General features: G+C 36.5%; 1 protein-coding gene across 1 annotated transcript in view; it reads left to right on the top strand.

The window, feature by feature from the left end:
• Positions 1-4005: 4005 nt before the first annotated feature.
• LOC105477239 (glypican 6) overlaps positions 4006-17766 on the top strand; it is a 1180155-nt gene continuing 1166394 nt past the window's right edge. The window contains exons 1-2 of the mRNA XM_011733662.3: positions 4006-4123; positions 17524-17641. Of these exons, the coding sequence (XP_011731964.1) occupies positions 17608-17641 (34 nt within the window). The 5' untranslated portion in view covers positions 4006-4123; positions 17524-17607. The remainder of the gene's footprint in view (positions 4124-17523; positions 17642-17766) is intronic.

The following is a 17766-nucleotide window of genomic DNA, read 5'->3' as shown; positions in this document are numbered from 1 at the left end:
TTTAAACTTGTTAAAAGTAGAATCAAACTGATATCTATGTATGTGTATTTATAGATATGTATAGAATATATATAATATATTCAATATATATCGAGAATGTTGAAACAAATTTGCTGATAAATGAATTTGCTAATGAATGTGCAATGAGAGAACTTTGTAAATCCTTTCTATTTGTATTTTCTTTTGCCTATTTGTGTGTTCAAATCAATTAAAAATTTTGTGTCCACTGATGAGAACTGCTTTTAGAGATCTGAATTTGCTAATAGACTTTAAAAAGTTTAATACTTTATAGGGCAATAAAATATAATGTTTAAAATTGTCTTTTTATATTATACTTTATGTTCTAGGGTACATGTGCACAACGTGCAGGTTTGTTACATATGTATACATTTGCCATGATGGTGTGCTGCACCCATTAACTCATCATTTACATTAGATACATATCCTAATGCTCTCCCTCCCCCCTCCCCCCTCCCCCAACCCCACAACAGGCCCTGGTGTCTGATGTTCCCCTTCCTGTGTCCAAGTGTTCTCATTGTTCAATTCCCACCTAAGAGTGAGAATAAGAGGTGTTTGGTTTTCTGTTTTTGCGACAGTTTGCTGAGAATGATGGTTTCCAGCTGCATCCATGTCCCTACAAAGGACATGAACTCATCCTTTTTATGGCTGCATAGTATTCCATGGTGTATGTGTGCTACATTTGCTTAATCCAGTCTGTCATTGAGGACATTTGGGTTGGTTCCAAGTCCTTGCTATTGTGAATAGTGCTGCAATAAACATACATGTGCATGTGTCTTTATAGCAGCATTAAAATCGCCTTTTCTACAAGGCAGAAATAAATTGTATTTCTACAGAACAGAGATTTTTGTATTTCTATGTACAATAATCATTTGCACTACTATAAGCTTTCCACAGTTTAAAGAGTTGTAAAGTAATCTAGTCAAAGACACACAACAGTTGCTATAGAATGAGGTATCTCTAAAGGGCCAGCTAGAGAATGCCAGCATTCCACTGAAGGCTATTCAGTAATTTTATTTTTTCCGTTTTAAAATCTTTCATTTTTTCCGCAAAAACCCTGAAGAGGAAGCAAACTGCTGACCCAGAAAAACAAGGTATTAACAGCAAAGGTGAAGAGAATACATTAAAACACCAACGGGGAAATGATGTCAGAAAGGTAGACTTGAATACATTGTAATGTCACAAAACAGTGTAAGGTATTCAGGGAATATTATAAGTCCAATCTAGTTGGAAAGTGAGATTTCAGTAAAGTTGGATTTTGAAGGAGCATTGGTTTTAAGCAGTGAATAACCTTATAGCTGGTTCCACAACCCTTCCTCAAAGATGACTCTATTGGTGCCACGGAGAGGGAAGTAGAGTGAAGGGCTATTGGAATGAAAGATATTCTATAAATGTGTGGAAAATGGTAAAGACCATGTATTATATTTAGGGTGGAAAAAAAGAGCATTGGTGGGGATGGAGAAGAAATGTCAACACAAAAGTCATTCCAGAAAGGGAATTGGATCTGAGAATCTGTAGAACGAGGACAGTAAGTCTTTTTTTGTTTTGTTTTGTTTTGTTTTGTTTTAGATGGAGTCTTGCTCTGTCCCCCAGGCTGGAGTGAAGCCGTGCAATCTCAGCTCACTGCAACCTCCTCCTCCCGGGTTTCAGCAATTCTCCTGCCTCAGCCTCCCGAGCAGCTGGGATAACAGGCGCCCACCAGCACGGCCGGCTAATTTTTGTATTTTTAGTAGAGATGGGGTTTCACCATGTTAGCCAGGCTGGTCTCAAACTCCTGACTTCAGGCATCTGCCCGCCTCGGCCTCCCAGAAGTGTTGGGATTACAGGCGTGAGCCACCACGCCTAGCCTCATTTTGACCTTTGGTGATTTGCCTCCTTAAGCCCAAAGTTGAGACACTTTTTTCATCTTAAATTGTTGCTTTAGCCCATGGCAAATATACAGGTAGATATTCCATTTAGTAGGTAAAATTTGTGTATCAATATATGTACAGGATGACTTGTATCTGATTTAAATGCATATATAGGAAGCTGCCATTAGATAACTTCCAAAGGAACTTCATTACAGCCTGGGGTAGTTTACACACAATTAGCATAGTCAAAAGGAAATGTTGAATATATGTATCCAAATTTTAGAAGTAGCACAATACAAATAAATAGATTCCAGAATTTATTTAATGCATTTTAATTTCATAATAAAAAAGAAAAATGACTATTTAATGAATAGATATAAATAGATGCCATTTTTTAAATTCTTCGTCTTAGAAATTTGGAACATTTTTGTTGTTGTTGTTAGATACTTGAGGTGAATATAAGATACTTCACAATTCATGATGGTTACTTTTATAGCAATAACTTGGTAATATACTCTCATCTATTTTAAAATTTGCTATTAATACATTTATAGATCAGTCTTTAAAAAATAATGGGCAACTATCACAAACTATATGCCTTTTTTTTTCAGCAGGCAGAGAATTATGTTCTGACACAAATGACATTTTTCTGCCTCCCTCAGAATATTTTTAACTGCGAACTCATGGGGGAGATTGTAGTAATAAAAACACAACCTAGCAATGAATTTATTATAGTAGAATTTTTATTATAAAGATGTTAAGTCAGGAGAAATGGTTTATGATACTGCCGATTCTTAAAATATGAATGGCTTTCTCCTCCCCAGTTTTAGCAAAGTCTGATAAAAAAAAAAAAAAAAAAAAAGACAATGAGACCATGCTGAAAATGTAGAGTTATAGCTGTTCGTTTACCTCTTAGATCCTCAGTCATGAATTTAGGATTCGACTTTGACTTATAGAGCACATTTCATTAAAATAATTTTTATCACTGAAATCTTCCATCCCAAAGCTTCTTTCTAGTGCTCTTTATGAAAAGAAAATGAATTTCTATTTTTGCAACTGGTAAAGAGATGTGCTAATCAGTTTTTCCTGTCTTAATAGATAAACTGATTTTATATTAGAAGAGAAAATCTGCACCATTATTTTCCGAGCAATCTAGAGCTGGAAGGGCAGATATGGGGCACAAATTCCACTTGTCACCTACCTTCTTCCCATGGCAAACATTACTAACCTTGCAATGCTCTTTTTTTCTGTAAGACCGGAAATAACCTCAGAGTAATCTTCAAATCAGTTGGAGTTAGCACAAGAAAGAAAAACCAATTGCCATCCCTGATTTCATGGTCTAGCAGGAATAAAATAATTTAACAATGACAATTTTATTTCAAATAAAATTGAAATAATAGCCATCGCCACTATATATAGAGTTCACTGTTTCACTGATGCTGCTGTACCATGCAGACAAACAAATGGTGGTCAAAACAACTATAACAATGAGAGGCAGGACTAGCTGGATTTCCTAGGCGGACTAAGAATCCCTAAGACTAGCAGGGAAGGTGACCGCATCCACCTTTAAATGCGGGGCTTGCAACCTAGCTCACACCTGACCAATCAGGTAGTAAAGAGAGCTCACTAAAGTGCTAATTAGGCAAAAACAGGAGGTAAAGAAATAGCCAATCATCTATCGCCTGAGAGCACAGCGAGACACAATGCTGGGAGGTAAACTCAGGCATTCGAGGCAGCAACCGCTACCCTCTTTGATTCCCCTCCCTTTGTATGGGAGCTCTGTTTTCACTCTAAAATCTCTTCTGCTCTGTGTTTGTTACCGCTGAGCTTTCCCTCGCCTACCACCACTGCTGTTTGCTGCTGTGGCAGACCCGCCACTGACTTCCAACCTTCCGGATGCCGCAGCGTTTCCGATGTGCTCCTGATCCAGCGAGGCGCCCATTGCCGCTTCCCACAGGGCTAGAGGCGTGCCCTTGTTCCTGCACAGCTAAGTGCCCCGGTTCGTCCTAGTCGAGCTGAACGCTAGTCACTGGGTTCCACCATTCTCTTCCACGACCCACTACTTCTAATAGAGCTATAACACTCACTGCATGGCCCAAGATTCCATTCCTTGGAATCCCTGAGGCGAAGAACCCCAGGTCAGAGGACAGGAGGCTTGCCACCATCTTGGAAGCAGCCCACAGCCATTTTGGAAGCGCCCGCCACCACTTGGGAGCTCTGGGAGCAAGGACCCCCGGTAACAATAAGAAATGAAAGTTAGTATGTAATGATTATAATAAGATTCAATTATTCATGTTTCTTGCCATTGATAGTTCTAACAATTTACCTAAACATGGATAATTTCTTTTCCAAATATTTCTAATGGAGGTACTGATAAATTAATGCAGTCGTATAATTTCTAGTTTTTGTGTAATGAGTTCAAAATACACAGCTTCCAGGCCTACAGGATATATTTGCCATGAAAATTTAATAAAGGCAAGAAATCAAAACACTTTATACATTATACATGTATAAATATATTTGTATTGGTTATATATGTGCATGAACACATACATTTAGCATGGAAGAGACCAGCTTTCCAGGATCCTCAGACTTCTACACTGGTTCTAAATATGAAAATAGTCAAAATAGTCATAAAATGAAATAGACAAAAAGTTAAAGGTTTTGGAGAGTCAGGATGCCATTCTTGACATTGAAATGTGAGTTGTGATTCTCGCAGTGATAAGATAATTCCAATTTTGATTTATAATGTTTACTTAATATATATTTTATTTGGATAATAGAGTATATAAAATGACAGGAAAATTCAAGTTACTGAACAAATGATATCTGTAATTCCACCCTCTGGAGAAGCAGACCACAGGGTCTTTGAGAATAAGCAGCATGCCTTTATTCATGTTTACATCCTCACACTTAGGATGTGCTTGATACATGCCTTTGAGTAGTAATGAATGGTTGATTAGTTTCCCTGGTAAAAGGATAGGAATGTCTGTTTGGTTGCAATGTCTCTGTGTTTGCCTGACCCTGACGGTAGAGTAAGGATGCAGTGGAAAATTCATTTGAAGAGAGGATCACCATCTCTTTCTCTATACAGTGCTCCTGGACGTCCAAGAACATGTGCATGTCTATGAACTATTTGGGCTAAGAGAGAAAGATAACAAAGGTGGTGATAAATCAGATGGAGAGAGCAAGACCAGTTCTGTCAGAATTAGATTTTTTAACATAAACGACCACCCTATGATGAGATACAGCCTAGACAATCTGTGAGGTGATCTCTGATGGAGGTGACAAGAGTATTACCAGATCTCTGGTGTGGATCCTGTTCGCTGTTGCAGACTCAAACTATCCTACATCTGTCAGGTACCTACATAAGAGGTCCATCTTCATAACCAAAGGGAACTTTCCAGATCAATGGTCGCCTAGTATTTGGGGCCACCATAAACCAGTGTGTTTTAGTAATGCTTGCTAACTTCTGATTTGGAAAGTACTTATAATTCATTCAATTTCCCCTCAGTTTAAGAGAAATAAATTTTATGAACTTTCTCTCATTAGCTAATGTTGAAGGCTCTTTTTAAAAAAACTTTTTGCCATAAGAAAATTTTGAGAACATCAAACTTTAAAACATGTCATATAGTCATGAATTGAGTTTGCAGAGGACAAGTTAATATGAGGATTAACAAAATACTTCTTATCTTTGCTGGTTCTATTATATTTTTGACCCTTTGATGAAAGATCATTTATCAGAACCATAGGCTTCACAGAAAAGAGCAAGAGAGCAAAACTATCTACTGCTAGATAATTATAGAGCTAATTCTTAGAAAGAAATGTTAGTGTCTATGAAATTTGTTCCTCAATTTGGTCCCCTATGGATTTTGTTTTTGTTCACTGTATCTGCTGAGGCTTTTCAGGTATGCAACATACTGAAAAAGGCATAATTAGAATGTTCACTCAACACATAGATAGTTTTGAGGGCTTTCAATCTTGCATTTTCAAAGCAACTTTTAATGTTGCTATTTTCTGGAATTTGATCAATGGTTGTATTAATGTTTTCCATTGCTGCTATAACAAATCACCACAAAATTTGTGGCTTAAAACAACAAAAAATTATTTACAGTTTTATTTGAAGTTTGCTTACAGTTCTAAAGGTCAGAAGGCCCCAACGTGTCATATGGGACTAAAATTAAGGTGTTGTAGGACTGCATTCGTTCTGCAGATTCTGGGGGAGAATTCAGTCTTTGTGTGGTCCAGCTTCTCAAAAGCACCTGCATTCTTTCACCTGTGGTTCCCTTCTAGAGGTCACAGCACTTTGACCTCTCCTTCTCTGACTCTATCCCTCCTACTTCCTTCTTATAAGGACCTTGTGATTATACTGAGCCCGCCTAGATAATCCAGAATAATCTCCCCATCCCAAAGAGCCTTAAATTAATCACATGTGCAAAGCTCCTTTTGCCATGCAAGGCAACATATTCACAGGTTCTAGGGATTAGGATTTGGACTTCTTTGGGGGACCATTTTTCTGCCTAACACAGTGGTCAACTATTAAGGTGAGTTTTTATAAATACTTTCCCTAATTTTAAGTAAATAAAAGCTCTGTTTTTATTTGAGGGTGAAAAATATAGAGATCATATTCTCTAACACAGTGTCTTAAAATAGTAAACTATAAATATTTTTATTCCAAATAAAGAGTTCAAGTAAGATAGATGCCAGTAACAAAACGGTCATTGATAATATTTAGACAGATGCTAACACTGTAAAAAACAAAGAACGTAATGATTGTTTTCCACTTATGAGAAAATATACTCAGAACTGATGTTTAGTCAATAATTTTGGAAGTGGATAAATAAAATATGATATTTGATGGAATACCATCACTGTTAAAATAAATGAAAAATATCTGTATTTAAGAATAAGAATACAGTCAATAACACAAAATAAGTAATGAAAGCATGTTTCAAACTAACTTTACCCACTACAATATCAAGTCCAGCTTCGATCAGATGGACATGGATATGCTTTACTTATGAAAATTAACTGAGCTCTACGTTTTTGGTATGTGCACTTTTTGTATGTATTATACTTTAAGACAACTTTTTAAAAGTTGTAGCATATTCTGATCATAAGATTATTACATTTATATAAATTTTATGATGTAATATACTACTACTTATTGTTTATGCAAGTATAAAGTACACATTATGTACCAAAACTGTGTCAGGCAGTCAACATTCTTCATATCATCAAATCCTGGAATTAACCTGTGGTATAAGTTTAAACTTATTATCCAGAGAAAGACTCAAGAGGTTTAAAGAAGTTAATTTACACAGGTCACAGAGCTAGTAGTCCAGGAAGCAATATTTGAAACCAACACAGGTACTGGTTATAACTGCCACTCTTTTTTTAACTAATGTAAGAAATTTTAAACATTTCTAATTCCCACATGTATAGAAACATTGTATCTAAACACCATAAAGGTTATATATGTTATATATGACAAACATACAGCTAATATACTCAACAGGGAAAAGTTGAAAGCTTTTCTTCTAAGATATGGAACAGAACAGGATTCTCACTCTTGCCACTTTATTCAACACAGTACTGGAAGTCTTAGCCAGAGCAATTAGACCAAAAAACAAACAAACAAACAAACAAACAAACAAACAAAACAAAAAAAAAAATGAAGAAGAAAAAGGCATCTAAACTAGAAAGGAACATGTTAAATCATCCCTGTTTGCAGATGACATGATCTTATAGAAAAACTTAAAGATTTCACACACACACAATCTATGAGAAGAAACACATTCAGTAACGTTGCAGGATACAAAATCAACATAAAAATTCATAGCATTTCTATACACTGATAGCCAATTATCTGAAAAAGAAATCAAGAGAATAATTGCATTTACAATAGCTACAAGAAAACCCACATGGAAATAAAATTGACTAAGAAGATGATAGATCGCTACACTGATATTATTAAACATTGAAGAAAGAAGTTGAAGAAGATACAAATAAATGAAAAGATGTCCCATTTTCATAAATTGGAAGACATAATATTGTTTAATTGTCTGTATTACCGAAAGTGATATACAAATTCAATGCAGTCCCTATCAAAATACTAATGACATTCTTCACAGAAATGGAAAAAATTCCTAAAATTTGTGTGGGACAACAGGAGACTCCAAATGACCAAAGCAAACTTGAGCATAAAGAAAAAAAAACTGGGCATCAGACTACCAATATAAACTCTAACGCTATAGTAATGAAAACAGCATAGTGCTGGCATAAATGCAAACACATAGAACAGTAGGACAGAGTAGAGAGCCCAGAAATAAATCCACACGTTGGCAGTCAACTGATTTTCAGCAAAGGTGCCAAGAACACACAATGGGGAAAGGACAGTCTCTTTAATAAGTGGTTTTGGTAACACTGGATATCTACAGGCAGAACAAGGCAATTTAGACACTTATCTCTCACCATATACAAAAATCAACTCAAAATGGGATTGAGACTTAAATGTGTAAGACCTAAAACTATAAACTACTAGAAGAAAACATGGGGAAAGCTCCATGACATTGGTCTGAGTAATGATTTTTTTGATATAACCACAGAAGCATAGGCAACTAAAGCAAAAATAAATTGTATTATATTGAATTAAAAAGCTTCTGCACAGCAAAAGAAACCGTCAACAAAGTGCAGAGACAACCTATAGAATGAGAGAAAGTATCTGCAAGCTATACATCTCATAATGGCTAATATCCAAAATATAAGACCTGTAAACAACTCAATATCAAGAGAACAAATAACCCAGTTTAAAAATGTGCAAAAGACTTGAATAGATATTTCTCACAAAAAGACATATGAATGGCCAACTGATATATGAAAAAAATGCTCAACATCACTAGTAATCAGAGAAATGCAAATCAAAATGACAATGGAATACAACCTCACACCAGTTAGAATGGTTATTAACAAAAAGACAGAAGATAACAAGTGTTGGCAAGGATGTAGAAAAAGGGAACCCTTGCACGCTGTTGGTGGAATGTAAACTAGTATAACCAGTATGGAAAACAGGATGGAAGTTTCTCAAAGAATTAAAAATAGGACTACCATATGTTCAAGAAGTCCCACTACTGGGTAAATATCGAAAGCAAAGGAAATGAGTATATGAAAGAGATATCTATGCTGCCATGTTTATTGCAGTACTGTTCACAATAGCCAAGATATGGAATCAAACTAAGATAAATGGATTGAGAATCAATAGATGAAAGGATTAAGAAACTGTTGTAAATATACTCAGTGGAATACTATTCAGCCATAAAAAAGGAAGTCCTGTCATTTGAGACAACATGGATGATCTGAAGATTATGTTAAGTAAAATAAGCCAGGCAGAGAAAGATAAATACCACATGATCTCACTCACATGTGGAATTTAAAAAAGATTGTCTCATAGAAATAGAGAGTAGATTGGTGGTTACTAGAAGCTAAGATGGTTGGGAGAATATTGAGGACTGTTGGTTGAAGGATACAAAATTACAGTTAAATAGGAGGAGTAAGTTTCAAGAGATGGATTGTATAGCATAGTGACTATATTAATGATGCTATATTCCTGAAAAAATGCTAAAAGTGGATGTTGTTTTCATCACAAAAAATGGTAACTATGTGAATTAATGAATATGCTAGTTAGCTAGATTTAGCTATTCCACAATGTGTATATCCTTCAAAAGAGCATGTTGTACACAATAAATGCATACAATTTTATTATATCTGTCAATTAACTAAATAAATTTGAAAAAATAAGTTTCAATATGCATGAAAGTGTTACTAATATAGTATCATGTACATGTGATCTTTACCATTTCCCAAGAAATGTATTATATTTCTTAGAAATGAATTGTAATAGCACACATTAATTCACTAGTGAAACTGAAGCTCTCCTATTGACCCATAACACTCTTCTGAAAATCTAAGATTTTTTAAATTCTAATTTAAACTTCATTTTCTTGATCATACCACTACTTTTTATTAATCAAAATTACTAACATATTTTAAAGAATAGAAAACTGATAATTTCAGATTCTTCTGCAAAGCAACAGCCAAGAGATGAATATTGTTATTTGTGGCCAGCTAAAATACTATGTTAGATTATGAAAAATTGAAATTTTTGGCTGGGCGCGTTCGCTCATGCCTGTAATCCCAGCACTTTGGGAGGCCGAGGTGGGCGGATCACGAGGTCAGGAGATGGAGACCATCCTGGCTAACACGGTGAACCCCATCTCTACTAAAAATATAAAAAAGTAGCCGGGCGTGGTGGCGGGTGCCTGTAGTCCCAGCTACTTGGGAGGCTGAGGCAGGAGAATGGCGTGAACCCGGGAGGCGGAGCTTGCAGTGAGCTGGGACTGCACCACTGCACTCCAGCCTGGGCGACAGAGCAAGACTCCGTCTCAAAAAAAAAAAAAAAAAAAAAAAAAAGAAAAATTCACATTTTCTCCGTAACATATAGAAACATTTTTAGTAGGTTTAAAATGATTAGTCTTGATGAAGTTTATGAGTATGTGGAGCAGATAGTGAATGTTAAGGTGGGCAAACTAAATTTATTAATCTGATCTTTTATATATTCTCACGTGTATTCGTTTCTGAGATCCTGAGTGGCAATTACAGGTAAGACCTTTTTCTAGGGCCCAGAGTAATCAATTCTCATAACAAAAACAAATTCCCCTGTCTTGTTTTCTCAGGTTTCTGAGTCAATGATCTTTCAATTAAAGTGTAGCAAAATCACAATTGCAAGCACAGCCAGACCCTGCTTTGATTGCTTTTAGGAAAGTTACATAAAGAAGCCAATTATTAATTAACAAGACATAAATTATAATGTGGCTCATATTTTCATTAAATATATATTATATAGATTAATTGGATTGAAGTGGTACCCTTTCAAGAAATAATGGTCAAACCTACATTTTTAAGTAGGCTTGAGATTACAAATGTTAAAGCCAGGATCTCTGTATCTGTTTGCCCTTCTTGAGGCCTTTGGCTATATTACCTTTTATTTCTTGTCCGATTTAATTTTTAAATAATTTTAAACATGAAAGGACTCTGAATTCAATGAAGCTCTAGAGTGGAGTCTCATGAGGGCAGAGACACAGTTTGCAGTTTCACAATTTTATAACAAGTTCTAGCATGATGATTCTGGGAATGAATGGCTGAATGAACAGTCTATTTACAGAAGTCAGAATGATAACAAATTGTGGAGTTGAAATCATAGACTGAGGAAGATCGCCAGCCCTGTCATAACATTGGAGAACCTGAGGCAAGTGTACAAATGGGCGTCCACAGAAGGTATCGCCTGTAGACTGACAATCAGAGCTCCTGTCCTATTCACTACACCAAATTGCAGGGTCTTCTGGGTTTCCAGATGTCTTTTTCAAAATTTTCTAAGTCTTCCTCCAGTCTCTCAGATGACCAGGACTGGCATATCCCTTTAGGTATGGTGTCCCAAACCTAAACCTGGACATGCATGGGCCTTGCACCCATTTCTCCCATTTGGGGTGCTCTCCAAGCTTATAATCACTCTCTCTTGTTTATCCATGCATGCATGTATTTATGTATACACACTCTTTCTCTCTCTTTGTGTCTCTATCTCTCTTTTTGATGTGGGTTGTCCAGAGCCTTGAAGTTGCTCAAGGACTCACTCTTGTATGGTCATTCTGGGGTTCTGACTGTGCTGTTCATGGTTTACTGGAGAGTCACTCCCTTTCATCTCTTTGCTGGGATCACCAACAGCTTCAGTCTGTGTCTGAGTCTTTGCAACTCAGGAACCTGGGAACAGCTGACATTGCAGAGGCCATACAGAGGCATGGTGGTCTTTTGTGCTATCTCCCGATTTTAAATGATGACACTGCTTTAAATTATTTCAAGGCCAACAAAACACATATGTGTGTCAGATCAGTTCCTGGGACTGCCATTTCATATTATAGAACCTTGAATATTAAAAGGGCTACTTGAATTTCCCTATATCTTCTCAAGGCATGTTCCCTAAATATCTCGATAGGACCCTGGACAGTAAGACTCCCCTAGAAGCCAGAGGTTGGCTTGGAAGAAAACTATCTTTAGTGACTCAGGCTGATTTATATTTTTTGAATGATAAAGGCAACTGTAGGACACATGTCTCCCTGGAGCAGAAAAATACAAGACAAACACGATTGTAATGTCTAATAGGGATGTTTATCATATTTTTTTCCTATTTAGCTCACCAGAGGGTCTTGACGGTCCCCGCTAGGCTAAACTTTGAGTGGCTTAAAGCCTGAGACCAGGGTTTGTTAACTACTGGGGCACAGTGCACTCAACAATTGCTTGTAGGACTTATTTTATAGGAAAATGTTGTAAGTGTGCATATCTATGTATCTATCCATCTATCTATCTATCTATCTATCTATCTATCTATCTATCTATCTTTTTTTTTTTGAGATAGAGTTTCACTCTGTCGCCCAGGCTGGAGTGCAGTGGCACAATCTCGGCTCACTGCAACCTCCGCCTCCTGGGTTCAAGCAATTCTCTGCCTCAGCCTCCCAAGTAGCTGGCTAATTTTTGTTGTATTTTTAGTAGAAACAGGGTTTCAACATCTTGGCCAGGCTGATCTTGAATTCCTGACCTCATGATCCACCTGCCTCAGCCACCCAAAGTGCTGGAATTACAGGCACCTGCCACCATGCCCGGCTAATTTTTTTTGTATTTTTAGTGGAGATGGGGTTTCACCATCTTGGCCAGGATGATCTTGAACTCCTGACCTCATGATTCACCCTCCTCGGCCTCCCAAAGTGCTGGGATTACAGACATGAACCACTGTGCTCGGGCGTGTGCTTATACTTTTATAAATATAAGCTGTTACTTACTTCAAATCATTGTCCACATACTGCTTTGTAGCATATATATACATTTTAAAAATCTCAGAAATTTACTATTGTTTTTTGTCTTCTAGCATGTTTTTGTTGTCCTGACAACTGCTATCCACTTAGTCAGTGTATGGGTTGTCAGCTGAGATAACAAAGAAATCAATTCTCATCTTTTAAATTTCTAAAAATTCTCTTAAACTTAATGCAGAGATGGCAGTCTTAGCAGCCATGACTTTTGATTTGTAAGAGCTAGAAGCATTCAGAAAGAGGAAAGTTTCTTTTGAGCTCCAAATGGTCTAAGATCTGAAGTATAGGCCATAAGCAATAGATTAGAGAGAACGCAAAATACATGCAGCCAGAGCCATTTCCTTGTCCCATCCTAGCTAAAAATGCTGGGAGAAGTGGGAGAGAGAATGCTGAAGGAAGCAAGTAGATGATAGAGTTTCCCCCATGTCCTGTCTATGGGCTGAACCCTAATGGGATTAGGGCTTCTACTGTGGAAAGATGTATATTCTGACTTTCCCATCTGGAGACATTCCTAGTCTGTAGCTTCTCTGATACACTTTGTATTACAATGACATGGGAGCTTTGAAACAGAAGGAATGCAGGGGCAAAGTGAGGGACATACAGAGACGTGCAGGAGGCGACCCAGCCTTCCCATGCAATCAACAAAAGGGCAGAGGGAAGTTAAGATAGAGAGAAAACAAAACAAAAAATAAAACTCTACTGGAAGTTCACGCACACTGGTGTGTGTGCGGGAAGTCTAAGTCAGAAGAAGGGTAGTGCAACCTAGGATACAGTGTAGACTAGATAGCCAGGGACTGGACAAAAATCCACTTCTCAGAAAATGCTTCTAGAACATAGCAATGACCAAGAATTTAGATGATTGATCTGCTTTCACCAATGTCTGGCTGTCTCACCATATCCTCATGGGAAAAAAGAACCCTCTCTGGGAAGGGAGATATGTCTGAAAAAGTTCTTATGTGACTAAATTTACCTGGAATTAGCAAGATAAAATTTTCTCCTACTGAGTAGAAGAAAGATTTGAAATAGAACTCAAATTCCATTACAGGAAAATAAAGGAGGTTCTATTTCTTAAACCTGAGTTTGTGGCCTGTGAAAATGCATGACCATTATACAAATATAAAATTTTCCATCTGAGCTGCTACCAATTGCAATACATAATAGTTTTGCATGATGATTAAGTAATTCTTTAAGTAAATTTGAAGAACATGTTTTGCCCGCAAGAATGGAAAAAAAAAAAAATCTAGAAATCTTCTTGCCAAAGTCCAAAGACTTCTAGTGAATATTTAAATTCAATGTTGTGATGCCCTGTATTTTTGTTGAATGGTGAAGTAAGTGTGATTCATTAAGCTCTCATTCATTATGAAAACAGACTAGCAAATTATATCTTTTGTAAGTAAAATCATTATGAACAGAATTTACAAAATACATTGTCCTTTCATGATCTTTCTAAAGTAAAAGCCAAATAGTTTTAAACACTTTGAAAGGGCATTATCGTTTAAAAATCTTAGATCTTACTTCTTGTTAGTTATTTTTTGAAATATTTCTTGGGCAAATATCTACACTTGATTGTAATTTGCGCAGTACAAACTATTTTTTATGTGTACCCCAGAGAATCACGATCACTATGTTTTCGAGTGTAAAGTAAAAATGAAATTCTAGTTTCTTAAATACTGTATTCAAACGTTCTTTTCTTTTCCTCTCGAATTTGTGTAAGCCTGTCTTGCCCCTTAGAGACTGTAACATGATCCTTCATCTCTTCAATTTTTGTATTAAATCATTATTTTTGAACTTGTAAAAGCAACATATAAGCCAGGCAGCATGTTACAAATTTAAAATAAGCTTAACTCTCCATGGGGTTTTAAAATCAGTTATCTACTTAAATTAAGGTGGAAGTCAGAGCAGATTTAGTGTCCTTCTATGCTATGCACACTCACAATACTGTTCATTACCACGAACATGCCGGTACATGTTTGTTTCCCAGGAAAAATAGAGCCCTATTCATTATTCATAGAGGTCCTCCTGTACAGTAAAGACATTCATTCTCTAATGGCTCTATGACTAGGGTGTTGTGAAGCCCAAAGATGTTTTTTTTGGAAGACAGTTTACCAATTACAAGCAAACAGCACTGGATTGCTTAGTAATGTCCTCAACATTGATTGGCTATGATTGCAAATGAACATCAGGAGAAATCCAAAGGCACGTCACTGCCTGTTTCTATGCTTGCTTGCTTCAGACACCTCCCTGGAAACAGATCATTAGTAGATGGAACTTCCAACTGGCTAGCTCAGACTTTTTTTTTTTTTTTTTTTGCTTCAAGTAACTTAAAAAATATACACCAGATTTTCTCTCTCACAAACATTTAATTATTTCCCCCTGAAATGTAATAAAATGTGTGAAGTTAATATAGAAGCAAGTTTTAAAAATGATTGCCTGGAAGTGAGTTCAGGCTTTGAAGGCAAATAGACCATATTCTTCAAATAAAACACAATGATGTGTTATATGAAGCTAAATACAATACAATTTTCTGTGGCTGATAAAGAACATAGGATGTTGGCCTTACATGTTTGATGTAAATTCAGCAAACTTAAGCTCAGATTTTGACTTACCAATAAACAATAGAGATCAAGATCAGTGCTATTTTCTATCCATAGATCTAAAGATTATTGATAGTTGGTATTTATTATGCAGGCTGTAAACCCAGAATGTGACACATTTGGGCTTAATGTAGTCACACAATGGTTAGGAAACTTTGCTCAGTGTGGAAGATGGAAGTATGTTTGTGATCATTTTAAGGAATCAAAACTAAAACAAAATCACTTGTGCATAAAAATCTTAATTGAAAATGTTGGCATTGACAAAGAATATGCTACAGGTTTGTCTGGCCATATGGCAGAATTGTTTTCCTGACTTAGTAGAAAGCATATTTTATTGCTCAGTTCTTGTACTTACTCCTACCGATGACTAAGTTGAAGAAACAAATTTTCTTTGTCCTCCTGATGTCCATGTATATTCACTCCAGTCATGATGGGGAATGGTTGGAGTTTGAGAAGCTATGTAAATAAGAATGGAATAGTTTCTTGTAACTGGCCTAATAGATGACATTCATTATAAAAGAATCAGACATTTTTAGGAATCAGCCTGGTTATTGGTATATCACTGGACTCATGTTGTTGACCTGGTTCCATTAAGATTTTTGAGTTTTTCTTTGTAGAATGGTATATTAATACCAACTTGGCTGTTTTCTCCTTCCCTTTCTTTTTTCTTTTTCTTTTTTTTTTTTTTTTTTGAGACAGAGTCTTACTCTGTTACCCAGGCTGGAGTGCTGTGGTATAATCTCAGCTCACTGCAACCTCTGCCTACCAGGTTCAAGCAATTCTCCTGCCTCAGCTTCCCGAGTAGCTGGGACTACAAACTCGCACCACCATGCCTGGCTAATTTTTGTATTTTTAGTAGAGATGGGGTTTCACTATGTTGGCCAGGCTGGTCTTGAACTCCTGACCTCGTGATTCACCCTCCTCGGCCTCCCAAAGTGTTGGGATTACAGGCCTGAGCCACCATGCCCGGCCCTCTCCTACTCTGTCTTTCTTATGACCAAACAATAGTCATTTTTATGGCTTCTAACTGGGATGTATGTGACTATAGCAATGAATAGAGAAAAGCTAACTGAAATGATACTGCCTTATGGTGTAACAAGAAAACAAATATATTTTATTGACTTCCATATACCACTAGATAAAGCAGATAATCCGTTCAAAATTTTCTTTTTTTTTTTTTTTTTTTTTGAGACGGAGTCTTGCTCTGTAGCCCGGGCTGGAGTGCAGTGGCCGGATCTCAGCTCACTGCAAGCTCCGCCTCCCGGGTTTACGCCATTCTCCTGGCTCAGCCTCCGGAGTAGCTGGGACTACAGGCACCCGCCACCTCGCCCGGCTAGTTTTTTTTTTTTTTTTTGTATTTTTAGTAGAGACGGGGTTTCACCGTGTTAGCCAGGATGGTCTCGATCTCCTGACCTCGTGATCCGCCCGTCTCGGCCTCCCAAAGTGCTGGGATTACAGGCTTGAGCCACCGCGCCCGGCCCCGTTCAAAATTTTCACTCAATTTTTTTTTTTGCTAGAATCTATGGTAATTTACAATAATATTGAATGAATTTAATTATTGTATTTTGAAGTTATTAGAAAACTTCCCAAATTAAAAGCTTTGAGTATGTTACTTAATTTTAGAGTATTCAGATTGGTTTCAATTATTAAAAGTAATGTATCAATATATGATCATAGATAGCAAGGTTTAGTCATATTAGTATCTTAAAATGTCTTCAGTTTTTTAATTCTAATCAAACAAGTCAAACAATTTTGTAATTTAAGTAATTTTTTTGTTTTCATCCTCTTATGTTAGTTTTTATTAACATTTTTAAAAAACTTAATCAAAAAATTGTATCTTACTGCTCCTTCTGAGCAGGTGCCTTCCAAGCTGATGTTGCATAGAAAACAGTTACAAGAGCAGAGGCCTGCAGGTAGTAAGAAATAACAGCAATATTTTATGGGTTGATTATCAGTGTTTTCCAAAAACTAAGTCTGTCATACTGCTTGTTTAATGTCAAAATAATTAACAACAGATAATTAACTCAGGGCCTTTAAATCTGTGAAACCATTTTAATAAAGAGTTAATGTTCCATTGATGAAAGTTAGCGTCATGTGAAGAGCTATTCCCTACTGAATAAGTCTGTGTTGTTATCCACTTGCCTTAAGGAATGCCATTGTTTATGATGCCAGATGATCTGAAAACTATGCAAAGCTTCATTCATCCTTCACAAAAGCCAAACCACCAGAATAATGACTGGCAAGAAGCATGGTTTTAATAATCCAGGTATGTCAAATTTACTGCTTAGGTACAGAATCATCTCTCATAACATTAATATCTGAATTTATAACAAGACACAGACAATCTTTTATTAACTACAAAAATGCAAGTTTATTCATTTGTGATAGGTT

This window comes from Macaca nemestrina, chromosome 16 (assembly GCF_043159975.1).
Source record: "Macaca nemestrina isolate mMacNem1 chromosome 16, mMacNem.hap1, whole genome shotgun sequence".
Lineage (NCBI taxonomy): Eukaryota > Metazoa > Chordata > Mammalia > Primates > Cercopithecidae > Macaca > Macaca nemestrina.
The sequence above is the reverse complement of the archived record's forward strand: the minus strand, read 5'-3'. Positions and strand labels throughout refer to the sequence as shown.